The sequence below is a fragment of the Lobosporangium transversale genome, assembly GCF_002105155.1.
Source record: "Lobosporangium transversale strain NRRL 3116 chromosome Unknown BCR41scaffold_55, whole genome shotgun sequence".
NCBI classification, from domain to species: domain Eukaryota; kingdom Fungi; phylum Mortierellomycota; class Mortierellomycetes; order Mortierellales; family Mortierellaceae; genus Lobosporangium; species Lobosporangium transversale.
The window spans coordinates 52,370-75,982 of NW_019029033.1; the positions used below are offsets into that span (position 1 = coordinate 52,370).

Genomic DNA, 23,613 nt, shown 5'->3' on the forward strand with positions numbered 1-23,613 from the left:
CACCATGTGCCACCACTGAATATCCTCTCCTACTTTGGACATCGTGGTCAACTTTTGTAGTCAATAAACCCATCATTTCGTTCGTTGGAACGACGCAGCAGAAGCAAAAGAGAGAAGGGGTGATTTGTACCTCCACACTTTTTTCTATCGCGCTCACGAGGGACCTGCACCAATCAAGAGAGCTTGAGAAGAATGGAGATTACAGTTGTATTAAAATATATACAATTTCCCCTGAACCTCTTGCCTGCTAAATCAGAATAGTTCATAAATAAATATTTTGGGGCGCGAGGCCAGTAAGGGGAGAGGAATCATGCAGCTTTGTATAAACTTCAGTTCGGGCTTTCTCGCATGACTCCTCATGATCACAGCTCAATATCATAATGAGCTTTGAAAAACGCTGTGTGCTTCGCAATGTGCTGATTACTCCTGCAAAGAGCCCCAAGGAGCTTTCACATCCGATGGTTTGACTCAAGGTCATGACGACCACAGCCCACATTGCTCCTCTGCTCACACTGCAACGCAAAATGCATGCCATAATAGAAGAGAAATGTGAGAGGAACAGATCTGCGTTTTTGTCGATCGCTTCATTTGCTCATCTGGTTTTACTTGATCCTAGTCTGGAAGCAGCGGAAAAAAGAAAAGACCTTTTTTTTTTTTTTTTTTTTTTTTTTCCCAGTGAAGGTCCTTGCGCCAACACCGATTCAGGGATTGCTGGGGAGCGAATTTTTAATAGTCGCAAATGTATGCTTCCCCCTATTTACAAAACAAGAGAACCCCTATGACCCCGACTATCCGACCAATCCGTTATCCTCTTGGGTGTAATATGGTAGTGACCATAGTATTAGACGAGGGCCAGTGCTTTGGTGCTGCAACATTGAAATTGGCCAATAGATCAGACCGTTGCTTGGTGGCACATGAAAACATCTCCAGGGAGAAAAATCTTTACACGCATGAAAATATTTAATCATTGCGTGCATAACTTTTTTCTATCAAACACTCCCCAGCCTTCAACTCCACTGTCGCCCACACATTAAATCTATTATTGGCTCCACTCGCTTTCCCCTTGACCTTTATATCCATTAGTTTTTTTTTTTTTTTTTTTTTTTTTTTATGTGTGTGAATAAGTGTGCATGAATGACGCACAGCTCCGGCGCATTTGTTTGAAAAATGTCACGCCGGATCATTGCATTTAGACATCAATGGAGTGGTTCTCCTTCCCTCTCTTTGTTCTGCTCCTATTGCCCTACTGTTTAAATTGAGCCATCACTCCTTGTAACTGAGAAGAACCGCCCCCTTTCCTCCACCTCATATCCCTTCTCGTTTCCATCTCTTTTTCGTATTTCCATTGCATGGTAACAATCTCTTTACCTTGATCTTTCCTCCATTTCATGCTACCAATAGAGTACATTAATGGCCATATGTATACCATGCATGGCGCCTGAGAAACGATACATTTTAAGATCACTTCAATCCGACATTTTGGAACCTTTCCCAACATCAATACGTTCCATCACCCATTCCGCTTCTGCCTTGTTTTGCAACCAGGGTCATCTCTAGGCGCGCTCACTCATGGAAATGTTTATTCCCTTCACCTATGTTTTCCATCTAACTGAACCCTCAAAGTCCATTTTTATCCCTTTTCTGTGATCCTTGCTGCCCTTTCCTTCTTTGGATATGCCCCTTGGATAAGAAGGATCGAAATGGTGTTAGATGTGTACCCCTGATGGAGAGCTTACTGAATGTTCTCTTCATATTTAAATGCAAGAAGATATCTTAACGGCCCATTTCTTTTTTTTTTTTTTTTTTTTTTTTTTTTGTTTTTTTTGTTTTGCTTTTTATATACATCCTAGTGATCTTTAATAATTCTACGTTTTCCAGCCTGCACGAAACATCAAGTCCTTTTATTATTATTATTATTATTACCACTATTATTATTATTATTATTATTATTATTATTATTATTTCCATCATGCAGAAAGCAACAAAAACGTTCAACCCTTTACCATATGCAGATTTTAGAAGCGATACCGGTAAATGCAGATAGTGTTACCCAGTCAACTTCATTCGCCATATCATTACCTTTGGTTCGCTTGTTCGATCTTGATCTTCCTTTCGTTACTTATTCCTCTTTTTTTCCTCTTTTCGTCCGTTTTTTTTTTTATTTTGATTTTTTTGATTTTTTGTTAATGCTACTGTTTTAGCCACGGCACCAACCCCAGATATGTTTGCGGTAATGGCAAAGGCTTCACTAGGAGACGATGTATACAACGAGGATGACTCAGTCAAGGCATTAGAGCGCTATGTGGCAATCCTCTGTGGGCATGAGTCTGCATTATATTGTGCGTCGGGAACAATGGTAATGAAAGCGCTATGACAATTATCAGATTATCAAAAAACGTTTCGAATTAATTCATTCTAATGCGGGAGTCCCCCTCTTTTTTTCAAAATCTTCCAGACCAATCAATTAGCTCATCGCGTACATCTATCAAATCCGCCACAATCAGCCATGGTAGATATCCGCTCACACGTCTTTAACTATGAAGCTGGTGGTATCTCCTTTCACTCACAAGCAGCAGTCTACCCCATTATGCCATCCAACGGTCAATACCTAACAATAGAAGATATTTCACCGCGTCTGGTCATGGACATTGATGTGCATTATGCGCCAACTAGGGTCATCTCACTCGAGAACACACTCAATGGTACAATCATGCCTCTTGAAGAAATTGTACGGATCCGTCAACTGAGTAAAAAACATGGGATCAAGCTTCATCTCGACGGTGCTCGACTATGGCATGCTTCGATCGCAACGGGGATCTCAATGAAAGAATATTGCAGCCAATTCGATACGATCTCGCTATGCCTCTCTAAGGGGATTGGAGCGCCTATTGGTTCTATCCTAGTCGGAAGTGAGGCTACAATTAAAAAGGCAAGGCATTTCAGGCTGCTCTTTGGTGGTGGATGGCGACAAGCCGGATTCTTAGCTGAGGCAGCGCTTTGGTGTATCCAGACCAACTGGTCCACTATGGAAATTACACACCGCCAAGCGCGGCGGCTCGAGCATGCTTTCCTGCAGATTCGATGTCGTATCACGAATCCCGTGGACACTAATATGATCTGGATCGATACAAAGGACGCAGGGTTCACTGTGGAGGAGCTCTCGACCGAGTTGGCCAAGGCGGGTATCAAGATTAGTGGAAGTGGATATTCTGCAAGGGTCGTTCTCCATTATCAGATCTCAGACGAGGTTGTTGACATGTTCATTGATGTCCTCTACAGAATGTCCTGTACATCGCCGAGAGAGACCACAGCCGACTTGTCTAGGACTTCAACGCGAGAACAAGCCTTTAGCTTCTACAGTGTTGATGACATTTTATCTCCGGGGGGCTCTCCTATTCCAACCCCCCGGCAACTCCAATATGGCAATTCGAGAAAAGCATCAGAGCCAGAAGTGAGATCACCTGTATCAAATCAAACATCCTTGGAGGGCATACACCATGATAATGCCTGTGAAGGCGAAGGCTCTAATTTAAAGACGAACACATTCTTTGAGAATGGCTTCAAAAGCTATAGTGATAGCGAAGAATATGAGTGGCAAACAAGCCCACCACCGCAATCGATGAATCAGATTAATTCACCCGTTTCTCTATCTCCAGGACGATGTCAAGCTGGAAAATTCCGACCTATGAGCATACATAATCCAAGTGCGGTGATGGTGAATAACTATATAACATTGGGATCAGACCATCGATACGATGGTAGTGAGTGGAACCGAAGCATAGCAGCAACATCAGCATCATCATCAGCATCAGCATCATCATCATCATCAGCAGTGGCAGCAGCTCATCATGACCAGTTTCCTGCGAGAGGTGATGCTTCTATAATACGAAGAGCCCAGTCGTTAGATCTTGTTAGAACAATGAGAGAGAAGATGGTGTATGGGAGCATATTGTCAAGAGAGAAGGAGTGGGCAACACAATCACAATCACCATCACAATCACAACCACAACTACAACAACAGCCAGCAGAAGATTCAAAAAAGGTCAATAAGCTACAGAATCGTCTTTTCCGAAGCCCGGCCAGCAAGGCTCTTAGGCGTGCAAGTGTACGTATTGTTCGTTGGGGGACATTCTTGAGCCGCGAATCATGAATAACATACACTTGTATTAAATTATTTCTTCAGTGTAATAAACACCGTCTAATCATTAAGCAAATAAATAAAATAGAAACCCTAATTAACCTAGTTCTTCGCGCACTGTTTATGATGGAACTCTCTTCAAGAAAATGATATGTGGCTGATTTTTTTTTTTTTTTTTTTTTTTTTTTTTTTTCTCACACAGCCTTCCTTGAAATAGCAACTATCGCTCCTTTCATTCAATTGCTTCATTTCATTTTTGCACTCTCCCCCTTCCTTTATCCTTTTCACTTTTTTCATATTTCCCTCGAGTTTTTCTCCCGTCAATTTTGCTCTCCCTCTCTTCCTTTTTCATTTAATGTTACAAGGACAAAAATGCAAGGATCGCCATGGTCCCCAAAAAGCAAGACCTTTGCCTGTGTGGATATGTTAATTGCTCCGAAATATCTCATCCAAGTTGCGACGAAGAAGGATCATGACATCAGAAGCAAACCCAATACTGCAAAATTAGACACTTTGTAAGAGTTTTGGGGACTTGGATTGAACTAGGTGAGTGGAGAATTGCATTGACAAGAGTTGTTCCTCTTCCTATCTAGGCTTCCTACATTTATACTGTAATGAAAGATGGTCGTATATAGGAGTATCTAGAATTATTATATATGGAAATTGTCTAGAAAGTATGGGCGAAATGTAACCTTTCCAATGATGTTATTCTTTCAGAGATAGAATCTCTGACACAATGAGACAGTCCCAGTACTTGTAAATAGAGCTCATCTAGACTACTTCCTGTCTTACTTTACTCTTTTACATGCCTTTGAACGCAGAGTATTTACACTGAGAACTAGTATGATATATATAAATGTCATCTAGCTCCGTGAGATGATTATATTTGCTATAACTGTGGCCGATTTGGTGGCCCTTGGATTCGTTGACGTTAGCAGTAGATTGTTTAGCCAGATGTTAGAAACGACAATTATACTATAGAAAAAGTATGTCATCCTGGCATCTGCCAAGCCTGGTACGTGCGCTGGAGAATGGACGCAGGCTGGGTTGAGGAAAGGCAGAGCTTAGGCAATAAGCAAGAGCTGTATCTCAGCAATCACAAGGCGCGAATCCAAGTAGTGATACAAACCCGATTAATCAACCAGTATCCGAGGATTTTCGAACAGCATCGAGAGTGGTCCATTGGTGGGGTGGCCTGTTAGACCATCTGAATCTCAATCCGCAAACACATCATGCATTAATACGAAGCTAAACTTTATGTGCAATACTGCTGCGGCTGGTCAACTGATGATGCAGACAAACAGCCACATCTCAGAACGCCCTGAATTTGACACAAACGCTCCAGATCTATCAAGGCACACTGCTCTGTCCATGTCAGGCCAGCATCACACATGCCTTCGCTAGACCATTTCTTTTAAAAGGTGGGTTAACTTCTGGAGATTTGTTTGGCCGATTGAATTGACCCGAGGCTCGGAAGTCCGCCAAAGTCCCTAAGTCCCGAGAACTCTTTTTTTTTTTTTTTTTTTTTTTTTTTTTCAAAGTCATACATACCACAGGGAAGGGCATTTTTTTCCAAGCTAAGTCCTATACAAAAAAAAAAAAAAAAAAAAAAATCATTCTCTGTGGTGTGAATGATAGAAAAAAAAGAGTTGTCTGGACTTAGAAAAAAAAAAGAATGGTGAGAATGAAATTTAAGAGGTGTTTGCAAGAGCAAGCCACATTTGCCTTTCGGCATGTGCATGAACTTCGTCCTCAGGCCTACTTTTCAGGGACAATTGTCTTACATTCACCACATTTAGCAGTAATTGTTACCCTTTTTTTTTTTTTTTTTTTTTTTTATAAAGAATGAAAGAACTACCACCCAAGGAAGCCAACCTTTTCAGAGAAATATTGGTAACGATTTTTTTTTTTTTTTTTTTTTTTTTAAAAAAAGAAAAAAGAAATGAACAAAATAAAAACTGATCAGTGAAAAATAAATGGAATGATCTACTTAGGAATGTTACCAATCGAAGCAGTACAAGCGTGGATTTAAGGGTGCAGAACAGATTTTAAGAAAGTTCCCTGATCATGGAGGTATTATCTTTATTATAGCAGCTGATTATGTGTGGTTAGTGTGTATAGATTTGTACCTTGAAGTTGACTATTTTTTTTCGGGGATTATCCGTCATCTTGAACAGAAACCCTTGCAATGAAAGGGTTGTTCTATAACCAAATGGACAAGAAAGAAGAAGCGTATGAGCTTGTGAAGAAGGGCCTTCGTCAAGATTTGAAAAGTCATATCTGTAAGGAAAGGACGAGGACAACGATGGAAACCGATTGAAAAAAAAAAAAAAAAAAAAAAAAAAAAAAAGAAAAAAAAAAAAGAGTCGCATTGAAATGATCTGAATACCATGGGATCAACTCCATCATTCAAAAGACCCATGATGGCATTTATAATACTTGAAACGACTGACAGCCATCATAACCATTATCATCACTATCGACCGCTATCAACCATTATCATCCTCCAGGCTGGCATGTTTTTGGCTTACTCTATAGATCGGACAAGAATTATGAAGAAGCATCAAAATGTTACATTAATGCGCTCAAGTATGATAAGGTACTCTCAAATCAAATGATTTTCCCCTTGATGAGTCTATTGTCCGTACAGCCATCCATTTTTGTTCATGATCTGATCCAGCTTTTACTATCTATCAATCTATCACTTTCGCCCCTTCCTTTCTTTTGGCGTACCATAGGAGAACATCCAAATCCTTCGCGATCTTTCCTTGCTTCAGATGCAGATGCGTAATTTGGAAGGATACCTCGACACACGTCACCAATTGCTGGAGTTGCGTCCTCAAAATCGCCAGTACTGGGTAACTGTTGCGATCGCATATCAGCTTTTGGGGAAGCCTGAACTGGGCGTCAAGGTCTTGGCTACGTATGAGGAAACTCTCAAGGATCTTCCTACAACTCCAGATTATGAGCATAGTGAAATGTTGCTCTATCATAACAGCTTATTGGAGGAGGCGGGTCAAATCCAAGAGGCACTGGAACATCTGGACGCAATCGAGAAGCAAGTATGCGACCATAAAGCTATCAAAGAGAACCGCGCTAGATACCTCTTAGCTCTTGGACATATGGAAGAAGCTCAGGAGGCATATAGGGCTCTACTAGCTATCAATCCCGACAATGTGGCGTACTTTGAGGGTCTTCAGAAGAGCATGAATCTGCTGAACAGCAGTGGTGATAATAGAAACAATGGGAAACTGACAGAGGAGCAGCAATCAAAGGTTTTAGATCTTTTCATGAGTCTTCAGAAGGAGTATCCTCGCTCCAATGCTGCTAAGCGGTTACCATTACGCTATGCGACTGGTGAAGAGTTTGTCAAGATCACTGACAAATACCTTCGTAACATGCTCAGGAAGGGTGTCCCCTCTTTGTTTGTCAACATCAAATCCCTCTATGCGGATAAAGAGAAGCAGAAGGCGGTGGAAAAACTAGCTCTTGGCTATTTAGCTGCTTTGGAGAAATCAAAAGGCTTTGATCATTCTGGTAAAGATCATATGCTCAGTTCATCTGCTTCCCATCTTTGGTGATGTATCAACCTGAGACAGTACGCTGACAACTTTGTCTTCCGTGAGTCATTCAAAATAGGGTCAATCATTGAGCCGCCGACGGCACTTCTCTGGACACTTTACTTCTTGGCTCAGCACTTTGATTACAAGAGAGATACCAATAAGGCTCTTGAATACATCGAACAGGCTATTCAGCACACACCAACACTTGTGGAGCTATACATGATCAAGGGGCGTATTTTGAAACATGCAGGCGAATACATCAAAGCAATGGACGCATTGAATGAAGCCAGGCAATTGGATTTACAGGACCGATTTATCAATACAAAATGTACAAAGTATATGCTTCGAGCCGACAAAATGGCAGAGGCAGAGAAGACCATCGTCATGTTCACTCGTGCTGATATCGTCAATCCTCTAAACGATCTCGTGGAAATGCAGGCTCAATGGTTTGCACTTGCCGCGGGTGAGAGTCATCTTCGACAGGGCCAAATTGGTCGTGCTTTGAGACGTTTCCATCAGATAGAGAAGGTATTAATGAATACGTTTCTCCGCTGGATATGAAATGCGATCTTAAAGAATCTAGTTTCAACTTTTTTTTTTTTTTTTTTTTTTCCTGCTCTTCATCATCAGCACTTTAACGACTATACAGAAGACCAATTCGATTTCCACACATACTGTCCCCGCAAGATGACATTGAGGGCCTATGTTTCGTAAGTCTTGGATAATATCCTTAGTCAAGCTTTTTGATAACCTATTCGAATGCTCTTTTTATTTCTTTTCTTTTCTTTTCCTATCAATCAACTTTCGAATCGCATAGCCTTGTACGCTTAGAAGATCAACTTCGTTCTCACCCATACTATGTTCGTGCTGCCCATGGTGCGATTCAGTGCTATCTGACTATCTTTGACAAACCTGATGGAGAAGACGATGAGGCGATGAAGGGCATGACAGAAGCAGAAAAGAAAAAGTTCCGTAATAAGAAACGTAAGGCAGAGCTCAAGGCACAGCAAGAGGCTGAGGATAGAAAGAAGGCTAACGCTGCTGCACTAGAAGCATCCAAGAAAGCAGGCTCTAATGCTGCTGTTGCTCTAGTGGAGGAAGATACTGAAGGAAGACCCCTTGGCAGAAACCCTAAAGTTCTTGAAGCCCTTGCAAGATCTGGCTGGCAATAAGATTGAGACACATCTTATAGCCTTTGACATTTATATCCGCAAGAGTATGTACCAAAAAAAAAAAAAAAAAAAAAAAAAAGGTTGTCTTGTTCAAAGTCACTTACCAACTCTCTCTCATTTTTTTTTTTTTTTTTTTTTTTAAATAGATAAACTGCTTTTGGCGCTCAAGTCACTCCTAAAAGCATTCAAGATTGACCCCAGCAATGGTCCACTCCGAGAGCAACTGGTTAAATTTGGCCATACTGTTGAGAAAGCATCTGCATCCTCTGCCCTCAAAGCCAGCGTCAAGGCTGTGATTGATAACCACATGCCAACACTTTGCCAAGGTCAAGATCTTGCTTCTCTTGAGGCATCATTAGTAGAAAAAGTAAAGCTCTCATAAAACATCCCAGATTTGACCTTGGTATCAGGATATTCTGAATCAACATTTCGGTGTTCTGCCGTTCTAAAAAATAAAGTTTTGCCCAATCCCGATTAAACTACAAAGAGGACTCCAGACTCCACAAAAAAAAAAATATAGATAAATAAATTAAAGCGACTTGGTCCGTGCGAGGAATGCCTGACGCTGTGTAACTTTAATGCGTGCTCAAAATCGGAATTTGTCTCTTATTAGTAATCATTCAATATGCGAAACGCTGGAGGCGTCTTAATAAGAAATACTTTTTTCACGGGGCTAAGTCCAATACTTTATTTGTGGTCTGTGGCATGTTCCCCCCTTTTTTTTTTATTCAGGCATGTTGCCTTAATCTTCTAACACATCCTAAAGTCTTTTTTTAAATCTGCTGCGTAGACTTAAAAATTGATGGAATGGTACCACAATCATTCCTACACGTCCTCGATGACATTTTTATCTTTTGTTTTTATTTTTATATTGACTTCCATTAATATCACAATTACAACTTAAAGCATCCAGTACCACTCTGTGTTGAAAAAGAAAAAATAAAAAATAAAAAAAAGGATGCAGTACAAAGGATCCAGGAGGTTGAAATCAGTAAAATTTTATAAAGTATACTAAAATAAGAGCATCAAACATATTTGGATATATTAAGAAGCATTGAAACAAAAGCTCTAAATGCGATTCAAATGGGGTTGGCGTGAATATGGTCTCGGTTTGTGTAAATCGTGTATATAGGATGCACATCTAAAAGGGGCTAAGAACCATGCACTCTCTTCCTCAACCGTGGACCTACTCACTCGGTAATCATTGCCGCAACTCAACGATTTTTTTTCTCTTTGTTCCTTTCCTATTACTAGGACTAATGCCAAGCACGCCAAGAGATGAATGTCTTTTCCTTCTCTTTTTTTTTTTTTTTTTTTTTTTTTTTTTTTCCTACCGTTCATTTTTTTCCTCTTTTACTTTTTCTTCTCAATTTTACGTTACTCCCGTGATCTGAAGGTTGACGTTCTGCCCTAATATGTAAATAGAAAAGAAAGACTATCAAAGCATTAGCAATATTTCAGCATACACCAATTCATTACATGTCAATTCATTCGACTATTTGTTTTCATTTACACGGCCTCTCCATGCTTATTCACATCATTCATATATCTATGTTACAAGCGCATCCATATCTCGATACCACATATACTCAACATTGCTATGCTTAACTTTTTATCTGGCACTAAACTTCCCATACACTCTACATCCTTGAAGCATAGCTACTTGACTACTTGACTTAATTGCACTCCTTTACTTTTCACTCGCACAAGGATCTTTTCACAACTCCTCTTTTCCCCTTTATCGTAATCCTCAGATCATACCCCCTTCTAACTATCAATTCATTGTATACAACTCTTGATACTTTTTCTTATTGTTCTGTGATCAAGCTTTCTCCACCTCTCTTATCTCCTTCAACGCATAACAACAAAACCCACCTGCTCAGTCGAATTCGGCCCACATACCACGTAGACAACCACAAACCTTTAAATACAGAGATCGGCCATGAGGCGGAAATTGCTCACCACTAACTTTGGGTTGGCACTAATGTTGATCGGTACCTCATGTCTCAGCACTCATACCATTACATCTGTCTCAGCAGCACCTGCAGAACCAATCTCAACGTCTTCTACAACGGAATTCACCCAACAAAGTCTTATAGGAGGTCATACTACTTCTGGAAATATCATTAGGTCGATCGGTTTCCGACTTTGCGACACGGAACCCGAAACACAGTCAACAGAACAAATCATATTATCAAGTTTCCATCTATTGTACAATGGGCAAGCTAACACGATTTCACTACAAGCAGAGGGGTCAACAGAGCATGAGTTGAACGTAACTTTAGGTACATAGTGAAATCGTATTCAACAATTACTTGGACAGTACCGTATTTTACGATTCAAAGCGTCAGTCCCTTAATTGTTGAGCAACAGCTGACGTTTTATTTATTTATGGAAACTATTTTATTATTATAATGGCTAGCCCGTATCATTCTATCAGCATACGATCGTGTCGTTTATAATCAAACAATGCAATTCAGCAAATCAGGGCCTTCCGTATTTCGGTAGGTTCAATAACCCAGGACTTTTTTTTTTTTTATTTTTTTATTTTTTTATTTTTTTTATTTTTTTATTTTTTTTATTTTTATACTTACATCTTTTATCGGAGAATTTATAGATTCAGTGGCCAGTTTTCTTTCCAGGAGACATTTCCAGTACCAGCATTGCTCCCAGAGCAAGTTCCCAAGCAGCTCTTCTTGCTTCCAGCTGTAGAGGCTCTTGCTTCTATCCAACTTTATAACTCACAAGGTCATTCAATTCTCTGCACTTCAGTCCCACTCACAAATGTCGTTAGCATTCATTCTCCTGCCATCACTATTGCCTCTCTTTCTATCACTGCAGCCGCCATTGCTCTTGCTGCGATTTCTGGGATTGTGGCTTCCTTCACTTCTGTAGCCTTGCTGACATCAATGTCCATTGCATCAGTTAATGGCGGAAGCATAGGCAGCTCAGGCGTCAACCCATCTAATAGTGGACTATCACCTTCTGTCTGGGACGTAATTTCTTTCTGTCAATTTATTTCTACATCAGGGTCATTGAACTTGGCTTATCCTGAATTATTACAACAATGGACTCAGAACTTTGCTTGGAGTATGGGCCTTTTTTCGTCTGAGAGCTGGAATAAGGCAATCAACGATTTAAGGTACAGGACATCAGACAGACCAATCAACCCAAGTTCATTTTCAGGATCGGGGGAAAAGACCATGTATAGTAGTAAGGTTGGCGGCTCTAGTAATGACCCAAGCAGAACCAGCGCCTCCAGCGCCTCTGTAACGTTATCAGATGATGGCAACAAGAGTGTCACTATTACATCAAAGGAGCACACCACGGATAACACCACAAAACCTTCTGCCAAGGACTTTTTGCCCTCTGGCAGTATTTCTAGGACAGGGGTTGCCGCCATAAAGCCCAAACTTGATGCTTCAAAATTAGTCGCCTCGGCCAGGGTATTGTCTCAAAATGCTGTACAGGATTTTCAGAAACGTCAGGTGGAGATTGTAATCCCACCGTCCTCTGCTTCACTCTTTTATACTGATCCAGCACCCGCCTCTGCTACAGCTGTTGTCTCTTCGAGCCAAGCACTTCCGTCTGTTTCAGCATTTCAGGCAGGTGCAAGCCTTTCACCATCTTTGATTGACCACTCTCTCATGGAGCGACATGAGAATATATCTTTTGTTTCTCATGCAGTTTCCCCTCTGCATTCTGCTCCCTGGCTTCAGGAAGATTACCACTCTGTGACTAATGCTCTGGCCCCCCCTGGCCTTAACGCGTTTGGCCAACGCCTCGACATCCCTGCCAAGAACATGTTCATGACGTCTTTTTTTCTTTTCTTGATCTTGATTCTCACCACATCTCTTCTGGCTTTAGTCTTCCGCGTTGCATTGGAAGGATATGCCTACATTTATCCGGGCAAGTTCACCAAACTTCGCCGACGATTCGGTTTGTACTACCTTGGCAGTATGCTCCGGGCTACCTTATTGGCGTATTTTGCACTGGCAACCATGGCTTTCTATCAGCTTACATTGAATGACTCCTGGGCAATTATGCTGCTGGCGGCCATGACACTGATTATACTCTTCGTTACGATTGTATACTCTACTTTACGTCTCCGCCGTACTGGTAGCACCAGTTTGTATTTTGATGAACGCCTCAAATCCAGATACGGTGCTCTATATAACCAATATGTCCTCTCTGCCTGGTGGTTCTTTATTCCTACTTTGATTTACCAGACTTTGAAGGCTGGTATTGTGGCATTTTGCCATGGAGGACAACATGGTTCGACCAAGGCATGGGTTCAGATCATCTCTTTACTTTTGACTGAAGCCTGTTTCACGGGACTGTTACTCTGGAAACGTCCTTTTGGAGACAAGGTTCCAAACCGCCTCAATGGTGTTTTGGGCTGTATCCGGGTCCTGAATGTGGCCATGCTGGCAGCCTTGGTTAAGGATTCATTAGTCCCTGCAATCTCTAGAATAATTATTGGCGCCATGATAGCTGGCACTCAAGCGCTGATGATGGTCGTACTCTTCGTCATGGTCTTTTATCAGCTTTTTAAGACTCTTGGGCAATTATGGAAAGCATTGCAAACAAGGAAGGAGGTCAGGCAAAGGAATAAACGCAGTAATATGAGCTCACTCAATCAAGAAGTTCTTGTCTATGTGAAAGGCGACCATAATCATGATGACTACGACGGTTCCTCTGAAGGCAGAATGGCAAGCGAACGGATTCGCGCCGAAAATGAAAGCATAACGACCTTGGTCGGGATGATGAGGGTCAATTCAAATCCCATAAGGGATTGCATATCTGCAAGTGACAATGGAAATGGTGGATTTAAGATATCTGAAGACAATTGTAAGCAAGGCACCATCCCAGTTCGATATAAAACAACAGAAGCAGACATGTTCAAGGCACGAGACAACATCCGTGATTTCATCCGCGATTCAACTCAGAGTACGGCGAATCAGTCCTCTCTCAGCCTTGATCACTATATTCCGCCATACTTGCCTCCTGATATTAGGGGCATAATCCAGCAATCTCAGCCAAATCAGATTCAACAGTCAGAATCAGCGCATGGTCAAGGTCAAGTAAATCAGGCCAATAGCAGCCATGGCGAGGACAGCCCTGAAGCCAATATAGGCTCTCCTATAGTGAAATCCCGTCTCTCGTTTTCAATAGTCCCCAGTGTTGCTCCTGAAGAGCCGTGGGTACAGTCTGCATACATGACGCGCCGTTTCAGTAACGACACTGATATTCACAGAATGTCTAATATAATCATGGTAACCTCCACCATGGCTAGAGCTACGGCCACAGCCACACCTGAGCACACGTTGGAGATGAAGTGTCGACAGCAAGAGGACTGGGAAGAGGAGGAAAAAAGGCTGCAGAACGAATCAAAGCAAAGCCAGTGCCTCCGCTCCTCAATCACTGATGGAATAGAACCACGCCAAAGCCCCGGATCCGGACTTTTTATGACTTCAAGTCCAGCTGGGGCGATATATCCTCGTCCTCGGGGCCCACAATTAGACGATCGCTGCAGCATTCCAGCAAGGTCCGATGTACTTCCTACATTCCAAAAAACTTACATCCCCGACAGCCTTCTCGTCCCACCGTCACCCCCTTCACAACCTAGATTCACTTCTGCTTCTATTACTGCATTAGCTACCCCTCCACCCATACCACCTATTCGCCTAGGTTTACACGACCGTCAGGAGGAAGAGCTAAAATCACTTGGAAATATTAATGGTAGCTCGTTAGCCTATATTACTGCTACAAGAGACGAAATTGGAATATCAGTGCCTTCATTGAGAAGTGATACCCTCAATGTTGAACCTCGCCGCTTCCTAGACGAATACCACTCCATCGTGCGGGACAAACAAGACGATCAGCGCACTTCAGCAATCTTGGCAGCACAACGGAGCATCCATCCGCTATCTCCGTTGCATCCCGATTATCAGCACCCAGACGGCCTTTATAGCGCAAGTACCTCATCATCTAATGAAGTGGGCTCTACGCCCAGGCCGTCTCTCACCTCGAGTCCTGCCACTACTTCGGCTAACATTTTTGCCACTACTCCACCTTCTTCTATTACATATGTCCCTAACAGCTCAGAGAATGGCATAAGTTCACGCAGAGATATTGGCTCCGCTAGAGATACATATGGAGGCACGGCAGATACCCTTCAAATCACAGTCGCGAGAGGCTTTCATGAAGGGGATCACCCTTCACTGAGTAACGTGGCCACATCGGCATCGGGATCAAATGCTCTAGCAACAAAGGCTACTGTAAACATGGATGCAACTACAGCTTCGACCGCAGCCATGGTTGCCAGCTGTTCCACGCTCAAAAGTAAATACTTGCGGCAGCAAACACCAACCTCCATCTCTCATAACAGCGGAAGGTTCACATATAGAGGTATCCCCGAGAGATGGAGGCGATCCAATTCCAGTGCTATTACCCACAGAGGCAGCCTTATACCCGTCGCCGTTAACCGTGCAAGGTCACCATCGGTCAGCACCAGTACCAGCTATGCAGTTAGAAGCCAACGGCGCAGCTCTTTGAATTTATCCGAATGTTCAATGCGAGAATCGCTCACTCAAGAGCCACATCCACAGAGTCGACCGCGTATTTCAATAATACCATTACCACTCTCGAATTCACGCCGACCACTTACAGTTACACGCAGCACACGCGCAAGATGCTAAAGGTGCTACTCCACCTGTTCTTCTGTTCATATTATCTCTATATTATTCTTTTTAAGATTTAGCTAGTTATAATGATTTTTTTTTTTTCTTTTTCTTTTTCTTTTTTTTTAAATATATAATATATTTATTACTAATAAAACTAATCATATTTATCTTAAAGCTCGACAATCATGGGTTTGGGGCCTTCGTGTATAAATATACTTTCTTCTTCCGCAGCGAAGTTGTTGTCTTTGCTTCGGCTCTTATCGTCTGTTTGACTGTCCTGATCTGAGGATGATGAAGAGTCGTCGTCGTCACTATCTTCCTCTTCATCATCATCGTCGTCGCCTTCAGCTGATGTGTCATCAGAGTCTTCCTCTTCTGTTTCCTCTTCTTCTTCTTCAGGCGCCTCCTTGGCTAAAGCTTCCAATTCCTCGAGATGCCACCCGATCTCCTCCTTTTTCACATCAAAATGATGTATTTCATGTGCTAAGGTCCGGATCACGTTCTCGCTGGCTCCACTCTGGATCCACACACAGTAGTCTTCAATGAACATTTTGCTATAAATGTAGTATACATCATCATGATCCAGAATATTCTTGATCTGTAAGAGAGCCCTTAGACATCCTCGTCGGCCCAATTTCAAGATGACGTAGACATCTTGTAAGACCTTCATAGCTAGACTCCAGTTTCGGATCAATGGATAAGCCAATGAACGTCGAATGCATGCCACGATGGTTTCTTTGAGTGTCGTGAACTGATCTAATGCAGCCATAGAGGGAGATAATTTACATATTGTCCAAGGCGTCTCAACAGTGGTATCTCCTTCTGATACACGGAGGTCGTAGCTGTAAGCGAAGAGGATATCAATCAGGCTAAGATATGTTGATTTAGTATTTTCAAGGATATCTATATATAAAAAGCGTAAGTGTTGTGTTGGTAAGGATATTTGTATGTAAGGTCACATCAGCAAACTAAAGAAGTTAAAAGTAAAAAAAAAAACCTACATTCTCTGCGGGGTAAATCTCTCATAAGTTCCTGCTCTTTATTCGTAAAAGGCTTAGTATCCAATCCAGATTGACCATCACCATCAAGTTTTAGATCAGCCATCTCTCCTTCTAGCTCACTGTTTGTAGATGGTCTAGAAGGGTCCACAATGATGATAGAGTGAGATCCCAAATATTTTACGGGTTCGTCCCGACTCTCATCGATTAGAGGTTCCACCATTGGAGTCAATGTATTAGTGTTTGGCAAAAGTGTAGATGTAGGTGTAGATGGTTCCTTCAAATCTAGGGTCAAGCCGCTGTTACCAGAAGCGGTAGCAATAGAAGTGGTGGCGGTGGTGGTAGTGGATATTGTTGGCTTCAAGAGACTTTTAACCTCTTTCGTCGTTGTTTTCCTACTACTAGCTTCTCTTATTCCAAAATCGTCTAGGGATGTTGTTGCTGTTGCTGAAGATTTATTCTGTCCTGGCTCATCTTTGACAATATTTAAAATGGATGGCGTTGAAGAGAGTTGACTCAAATTATTGGATAATGTTGATTTGAAAGTACAGCCTGCATTATTAACTGATGCCTTCTGTGTTTCATTTCCTCTGTTGCTATTGCTTTTGGTTGTTGATGCTGCAGTTATATCAGACCGGTTTTTCTGGCTGTTTGAATCTACTTTGTTTTAACAATAGACGAGGTCAAGCTAAATGTATCTATCCTTGAAGGAAAAAAAAAAAAAAAAAAAAAAAAAAACAGCATTGCCTTTATAGTTTTACCTTTTTGACTCTTCTGCAAAGCTCGAAGTTCGCTCCACCACTGTGTTTTATACCTCATAATATGCTGAATCTCTTCTTCATTCATGAATTCGCTCCTTACGTTCGAAAAAAAAAAAAAAAAAAAAAAAATCAGGGTAAAGTTCACTTGTTAGTCTTGAATCCGTCTATGAATGCCATTTTCCATTATATGCTTAATCTTTTTTAATATTGCTATCTAGAGGCCGTACATATAATACTCATCATCGAATTTTTCGTTCTCACGTTGAATTCTGTTTTGTCTTCTCGTTTCTAATGTCGTATGCTCAGGATCATATACATCCAGTACATCATTCGCAGTTTCCTGAACATGTGTAAAGAATCCATTGTATCTATTATTGAATCCATATCGGACTTCTGAGAAGATCTACGATAGAGTAAGAAGTCAGTATACATCCTTTCTTGTTCAATTGCAGTAATATTCTTTAATACGATCAATAAAAGCTCTTTTTTTACCTCCTGCTTGATTTCCTGTGGCAATTCCCAATCAATTTCTTCATCCCTATTCACTTTTTCCGTGCCCTCCAGAGTAGCTACGCTGTTGCTGTCGCCTCCAGAACTGCTGCCAATGACTTCAATCAACGGCTTTTTGATCTGTTTATCCTTAAGGTCACTCTGACGTACTAGCAGTTTGGTCAACATGTCCAGATCTGGAAAATGTTCTCCAGGGGTCTCTTTTGGTAAAATGACTGTCATTTCGCCCACCCCAACATTATAGGTGGCCTTGGCGCGTTCATCATCCACAATATTTCCTGGAAAAGTCAGTCTGTTCAAAACAAAATATTATTGTAGTTTAGTATAATCTAGACCAAGTAGGGGAAAAAAAAAAAGAAAAAAGTCATTCTCATCGATAATTATAAAGAATGATAATGAGAATGGGGGAAAAGGACCAACCTTAAAAAATAGGGCTTCACATTGAACTTGAAGACTGCTCCTTCCACTTCAAAATCTACATTTTGGGTCTTATGCACCAAAAAAAAAAAATATGCTTAGGCTTATAACATTTCAACATTTAGCATGTGTTTTTTCTGTCTGGAGTATTGTAAATTCAGACCTTAATGTGAGGCGCCTTAATGACGATGCTGACAAAGTCATCCTCTTGTGAAACTGAAAATGTAGGTGTGATCATGACCAATAGTACACTCCTCTTCAATGAATGCAAAAAAAAAAAAAAATTGCTTTGTTTTGTGTTTATAGGACATTAAAAAAGCGCAGTCAACCATGATTCCACGTGGGAAAGGGTTGCGCATGGACCACATGCTGACCATACGAGGCAAAAATCATAATGTCATGGCTAAAAAGGTCAAATGCCGTCGGCAATTAATTTTTGTACATTTGAATAAGAAGTAAACAGACATTGGTATTGGCTGGGAACATGCAAAGACATGCCTCATTAGAGGAAGATACGGCTATGCATGCGCCATTTTCTTTTCTTTCTTATCCAAAATCCTCCGCTTTCTTTTTTTTAGTTATCCTCCGTTCGATTGATTCATTCATGTAAGATGCATATATTTGAGAGAGCCTGTAAAAAAAAAAAACCATCATCTACTACAAATATCTCTAACAATAAACAATTTTCAATCAAACAACCTTTCTTTCCTTCAATTCAATAGAAGAAAGAAAAAACAATCATGTTTGGACACATGTTTGCTTCAACACGAGGTGAACTCTCACCAACGAAGGCTCTAAAACTCTACAATATTTACATGGAGTGCACCCACAGAATGGATGTTGACAATGACATCGTAATCGAGCTCTGTTACGATGCAGATTCTGCACTGTCTCGAATTCAGCGATCTGTGAGGAAGACTTCCAATGAGACAGCGTTGCACCAAGGTATCGCTTTAGCCTACTATGAGCTTGCCCGGCTGTTTGAATACCTAGACCATCCAAGCGATGCTCAAAGAAATGGCAAGAAAGCAGAAGTGGGGACACTCGCATGAAAACAACATCATCCATCGAATGCCGCTAGCAATTGGCAACTCTCTCAACAGCAAACAAGAAAACAGCGGCACTAGTAATAGCATCATTAGGAAAACGAAAACGAGTGAAACAGTACGAATCAAAATCACGCACAGCATTGCTACAATTCCAAAGGACATATTCGACCATGATATGCCTCCAATGATCATTAGATACAACTTACCAGATATCGGTGCCCACCTGAATGATATCCGACAGCTCGTGTATTGTCTTAGTCTACTCCCCAATTCACCTATCTCAGTAACAGATCTTAGCGGCCAGGAGCAAGAGTGGTCTTTGACTAGATCGAATGATCAGGATGAGCAAAAGCGGTTGCGTAGCCTGGCATCAGATGTGATTGAAATGTTCATCAGTGATGAGATCAAAGCTCAGGCTACTGTCGTTGAGGCTACATCTTTGGCCCCAGTCCTCAGTAAAGATCAATTCAGGGCTCTACTTATGACCTTGATCAATGGAATCCGTCAAAATATCATGTTAGAAACTCATTTGCTGGAGGGGTTGGCTGAGTTAATACAGCGTTCTCCTCCTGGATACCTTGACTTGGATGATCTTGTCGCAACCCTCAATACCCTTAGTTTTCGTTTACAAAGTACGCATTGTCAATCTAGTGACCATCTCCATCGCCTATCTGCTACAGTCTCACATGTCCTCGATGCCATGGTAGACATCCAAGTTATGGGCCTAAAGCGAGAACGCTGCATATCTTAAGGCTCTGAAAGACAGCTCAGATCCTCATTTAGCGTATCAAGCAGCCTATGCCTTCCAAGTCCTACTGTACATCCCAAATGACGAAACAAAAATACAAGTAATGCTTCGACGTACATCAGCAGTCCTCCGAGGAGTGTTTGGAGTAGTAAGTGCAGTCAAAGGCTTGGACCTGAATGTCTTCATGAATGAGATAGGCAGCATCCAGAAGGAACTCCCATCTGTCGCAAATATCATAGACATGAGTTTGAGAGCGTATAAGGGTGCAACGTCACTGTATGAAAGTGGAGCAATATTCAGCAAGTGTATGGAAGAAGGACTTAGTTTTAGTTGCAAGACAGCATGGTACCCAGCACTGCGTGGAGCTGATGCACTACTCCAGGCAGTGAGCTGACCAAGTTCAAAACCCTTGTATGTGAAGTATCCTGTCGACGGGATCCAGCGTTCCAATGGGGGCTATGCCAACGGCTAGGAAAAGTTGCAGCCGGTACACAGTGGACCATGGGTATCCGTCAAGATGCGATCGCTTTCCTTGGCGAAATTTACAAGAATGACAAGGAGTGGGGCAATTACGTACACATCAAACAGTGGATAGCAAACATCCTTAGGGAGCTAGCCTCATTGCCAGTGAATAGTCTGCAAGGTGTGTGTCTACTCTTTTTTACTCTGAACTAGTGGCTTTCAGTACAGGATAGCTAAATCAAGCATTTTATAACACCTTTGCCTCCGTTTACTTTACAGCTGCAAGTACGCTTCTGCATGATTTAGCGGCGGATGAAGGCGCTAAAGAAGAAAAAATATGCAGAGACTGTCTCCACGAGGCTGCTGTCCAATACCCCTTCATTTTCAAACCCTCTCCTTCCGCATCCCCATCATTACTCGACCGTGCGCAGGAGAGGATTGATGTCGAGAAGGCCCTGCGTCTACTTAAGCAGCAGCGGATGAAAGACAGATATGACTATGGGTTCTACATCCAGCAATACGCTAAAGCAAGTCCTCAGGCGTTTGACAACCACTTGTACTTGTTAATGGACAAGGCAAAGGAGTTCCTGGACAGCGAGAAGAAAGTATTACTCGTTCAAGGTGATTCAGGGGCAGGCAAGTCAACATTCAGCCGCACGTTAGAATGCACCCTGTGGGAAGCATACGAAATGAGGCATGGTCGAATCCCAGTGTTTATCAACCTTCTGGTCATTGCCAACCCAGAGAGAGATCTAGTGGCCAAACAGCTACGAAGATATGATTTCACAGAAGCGCAGATCAAAGAGCTAAAGATGACTCGATCATTCGTTTTGATCTGTGACGGATATGATGAGAGCATGCTGGCCAAAAATCTGTATGTGACAAACCAACTGAATCAGCCTGGGATGTGGAAGTCTCAGATGATAATTAGCTGCCGCAGTGAGTATCTTGGGTCAGATTATCGAGATCGCTTTTGGCCTATGGATCGCAATCACCAAGCAGATAGCGGGTTATTCCAAGAAGCTATGATCGTGCCATTCTCTGATGCTCAGATCAATGATTATATCAGGAATTATGTCGCTAATATGGATCCGATGTGGTCAGCTGGAGACTACCAGCGTGCATTCAGAATGGTCCCTAGCCTACTTGACCTTGTAAAGAACCCATTCTTACTGTCACTATCGCTACAAGTGCTTCCACGGATGGTGGATCCGGACCAAGACACCACCAGCGCACGAATCAAGCGCATATCTCTCTATGATCAGTTCGTGGAGCTGTGGCTTGAGCGAGGCAAGAAGCGGTTAAGTGAGACAATAGGAATAGAGGACAGGAGGATGTTCCAGACGCTGACGGATGAAGGGTTTGCACAGAATGGGATCATATACTTAACGAGCCTGGCGAAAGCGATATATAAATATCAGGATGGCAATCCAATAGTGGACTATTCTCCATTTAAACACAAGGGCACATGGAAGGAGGAGTACTTTAGCAAAGAGAATGGAAGGAACCTTCTGCGCGAAGCTTCGCCCCTCACTCGCACAGGGAACCAGCATCGTTTTATTCATCGGTCCATTCTGGAATACAGTCTAGTGCGAGCGATCTTTGAGCCACAACAAGTTGCGAGGACCCACGCAAATGATGGAGTAGTGAAAGCGAAAATATCCACTTTCCGCCGACAGAGCATTGATTCATCGTATAGCTTCGAGGCTATGGAGACTAATATGCGTGAGCAGGAAGTTGATGCGACCCAACCAGATGAGGATTCGCCTTTAGTATGGAAGAGCTTTACGAACGAATCATCGTCCGTCCTACAATTCTTGGTTGATCGTGTTCAGCTGGAGTCAATATTCAGAGAGCAGTTGCATACCTTTGTAGAGCTCTCAAAAAGGGACAGTAAATGGCGAACAGCGGCGGCCAATGCAATAACAATCTTGGTTCGGGCAGGAGAGTCGTTCATTGAGGCAGACTTGAGGGGCATCCAGATCCCTGGCGCCGATATCAGTCATGGTGTTTTCGAATATGCTCAGTTACAAGGAGCAGACCTAAGGAAGGTCGATCTCTGTGACTGTTGGCTCCGCGAAACAAACTTGAATGGAGCAAAGATGGCAGGTGTGCGTTTTGGCGAATGGCCAGTCCTTAGGGAGAGTGGTAGGGTACGGACGGGAACATACTCACCGGATGGGAGGACACTTGCTGTAGTTATCCTCATGACTTGACTGGCTGCTCAGTCACCGTCTATGACACATCAACATGGGAAAAGCGTCTGACTTTGAAAGACCTTGCTGGATACATTCCTGTATACTCGCCAGACAGTCAGTATATCGCCTCTTCAAATTATCAAGATACGATTTTAGTTTGGGACACAGTCTCAGGTGCATTGGTCCATAAATTGGTGGGGCATACAAACTGGGTCTTTAGTATTGTGTACTCGCTAAGTGGACACCATCTTGCCTCAGCCAGTAGTGACGGCTCAGTACGTCTGTGGGACTCCCAATCCGGAACGCTTCAATGCATTTTAGAGGGTCATACAGCCGCAGTGAGAACCGTGTCATATTCACCTTGATGGAATGCATATTGCAACCGGTAGTGATGACAAAACGATACGACTGTGGGATGTAACATCAGGACAACAGGTACTGATGCTTCAGGGCCACAGATCTCGGATTGAGCAAATTGTGTATTCACCAAACAGTCAGCAAATCGTCTCTCGCGGTTATGGAGCCAACTCAGTACTTGTGTGGGATGCTAAATCTGGTCAAGGAAAGTGGGCCTTTAGGCACAAGGGTGATGTCAAAGGCATACAATATTCACCTAACGGTAAATTCGCCGCTTCGTTCACTACTTTCGAGATAGTTCAGTGGAATATGCGAACAGGCGAAAATGTCCATGATTTTGAAAGGCATCCCGACGACATCAGTGACCTAAAGTACCCACCCAATGGAGAGCAGATAGCTACTTGTTACATTGACTATTCGATACGGTTGTGGGACGCGCAATCAGGGCAGCTCATTAACACCTTCTTCGGACATTCTAGTGTTGTTTGGTGCTTGGCATATTCACCAATCAACCATCAAATTGTATCATTTAGCTCTGACAGAACAACACGCCT

At 42.3% G+C, this 23,613-nt stretch overlaps 4 protein-coding genes across 4 annotated transcripts; 3 read left to right on the top strand and 1 right to left on the bottom strand.

Annotated features, from left to right (window-relative positions):
• Window positions 1-1,969: 1,969 nt before the first annotated feature.
• Window positions 1,970-3,689, top strand: BCR41DRAFT_379025 (pyridoxal phosphate-dependent transferase; the record flags this gene model as incomplete). The annotated part of the gene is made up of 4 exons (XM_022027188.1): window positions 1,970-2,030; window positions 2,202-2,356; window positions 2,456-3,268; window positions 3,657-3,689. The coding sequence occupies 4 exons, from the start codon at window positions 1,970-1,972 to the stop codon at window positions 3,687-3,689; spliced, it is 1,062 nt and encodes a 353-aa protein (XP_021876666.1).
• A 2,280-nt stretch (window positions 3,690-5,969) lies between these two features.
• Window positions 5,970-9,370, top strand: BCR41DRAFT_389858 (NMDA receptor-regulated protein 1-domain-containing protein). The gene is made up of 9 exons (XM_022028171.1): window positions 5,970-6,031; window positions 6,133-6,211; window positions 6,316-6,420; window positions 6,649-6,737; window positions 6,877-7,675; window positions 7,778-8,229; window positions 8,332-8,411; window positions 8,519-8,917; window positions 9,020-9,370. Exons 1-8 carry the CDS (start codon window positions 5,984-5,986, stop codon window positions 8,871-8,873), a joined length of 2,007 nt encoding a protein of 668 aa, XP_021876667.1. The 5' UTR covers window positions 5,970-5,983; the 3' UTR covers window positions 8,874-8,917; window positions 9,020-9,370.
• A 1,445-nt stretch (window positions 9,371-10,815) lies between these two features.
• Window positions 10,816-15,574, top strand: BCR41DRAFT_400918 (hypothetical protein; the record flags this gene model as incomplete). The annotated part of the gene is made up of 3 exons (XM_022029175.1): window positions 10,816-11,158; window positions 11,296-11,377; window positions 11,491-15,574. 3 exons carry the CDS (start codon window positions 10,816-10,818, stop codon window positions 15,572-15,574), a joined length of 4,509 nt encoding a protein of 1,502 aa, XP_021876668.1.
• A 159-nt stretch (window positions 15,575-15,733) lies between these two features.
• On the bottom strand, window positions 15,734-18,500 carry BCR41DRAFT_328071 (SHQ1 protein-domain-containing protein; the record flags this gene model as incomplete). The annotated part of the gene is made up of 7 exons (XM_022021687.1): window positions 18,409-18,500; window positions 18,249-18,316; window positions 17,811-18,120; window positions 17,546-17,721; window positions 17,319-17,413; window positions 16,561-17,214; window positions 15,734-16,462 (listed from the first exon to the last, which is right to left on the bottom strand). Coding segments are annotated over exons 1-7 (2,106 nt in total), but the record flags the coding sequence as incomplete, so codon positions are not given.
• Window positions 18,501-23,613: the final 5,113 nt, after the last annotated feature.

Excerpts from the sequence above, each read along its gene's own strand:
- BCR41DRAFT_389858 (XM_022028171.1), top strand. The coding sequence starts at position 5,984 with ATGAAAGAACTACCACCCAAGGAAGCCAACCTTTTCAGAGAAATATTG. Across the intron at positions 6,212-6,315 it reads AAAGTTCCCTGATCATGGAG|AAACCCTTGCAATGAAAGGG; the intron begins GTATTATCTTTA and ends CATCTTGAACAG. Across the intron at positions 7,676-7,777 it reads AAAAGGCTTTGATCATTCTG|GGTCAATCATTGAGCCGCCG; the intron begins GTAAAGATCATA and ends CATTCAAAATAG.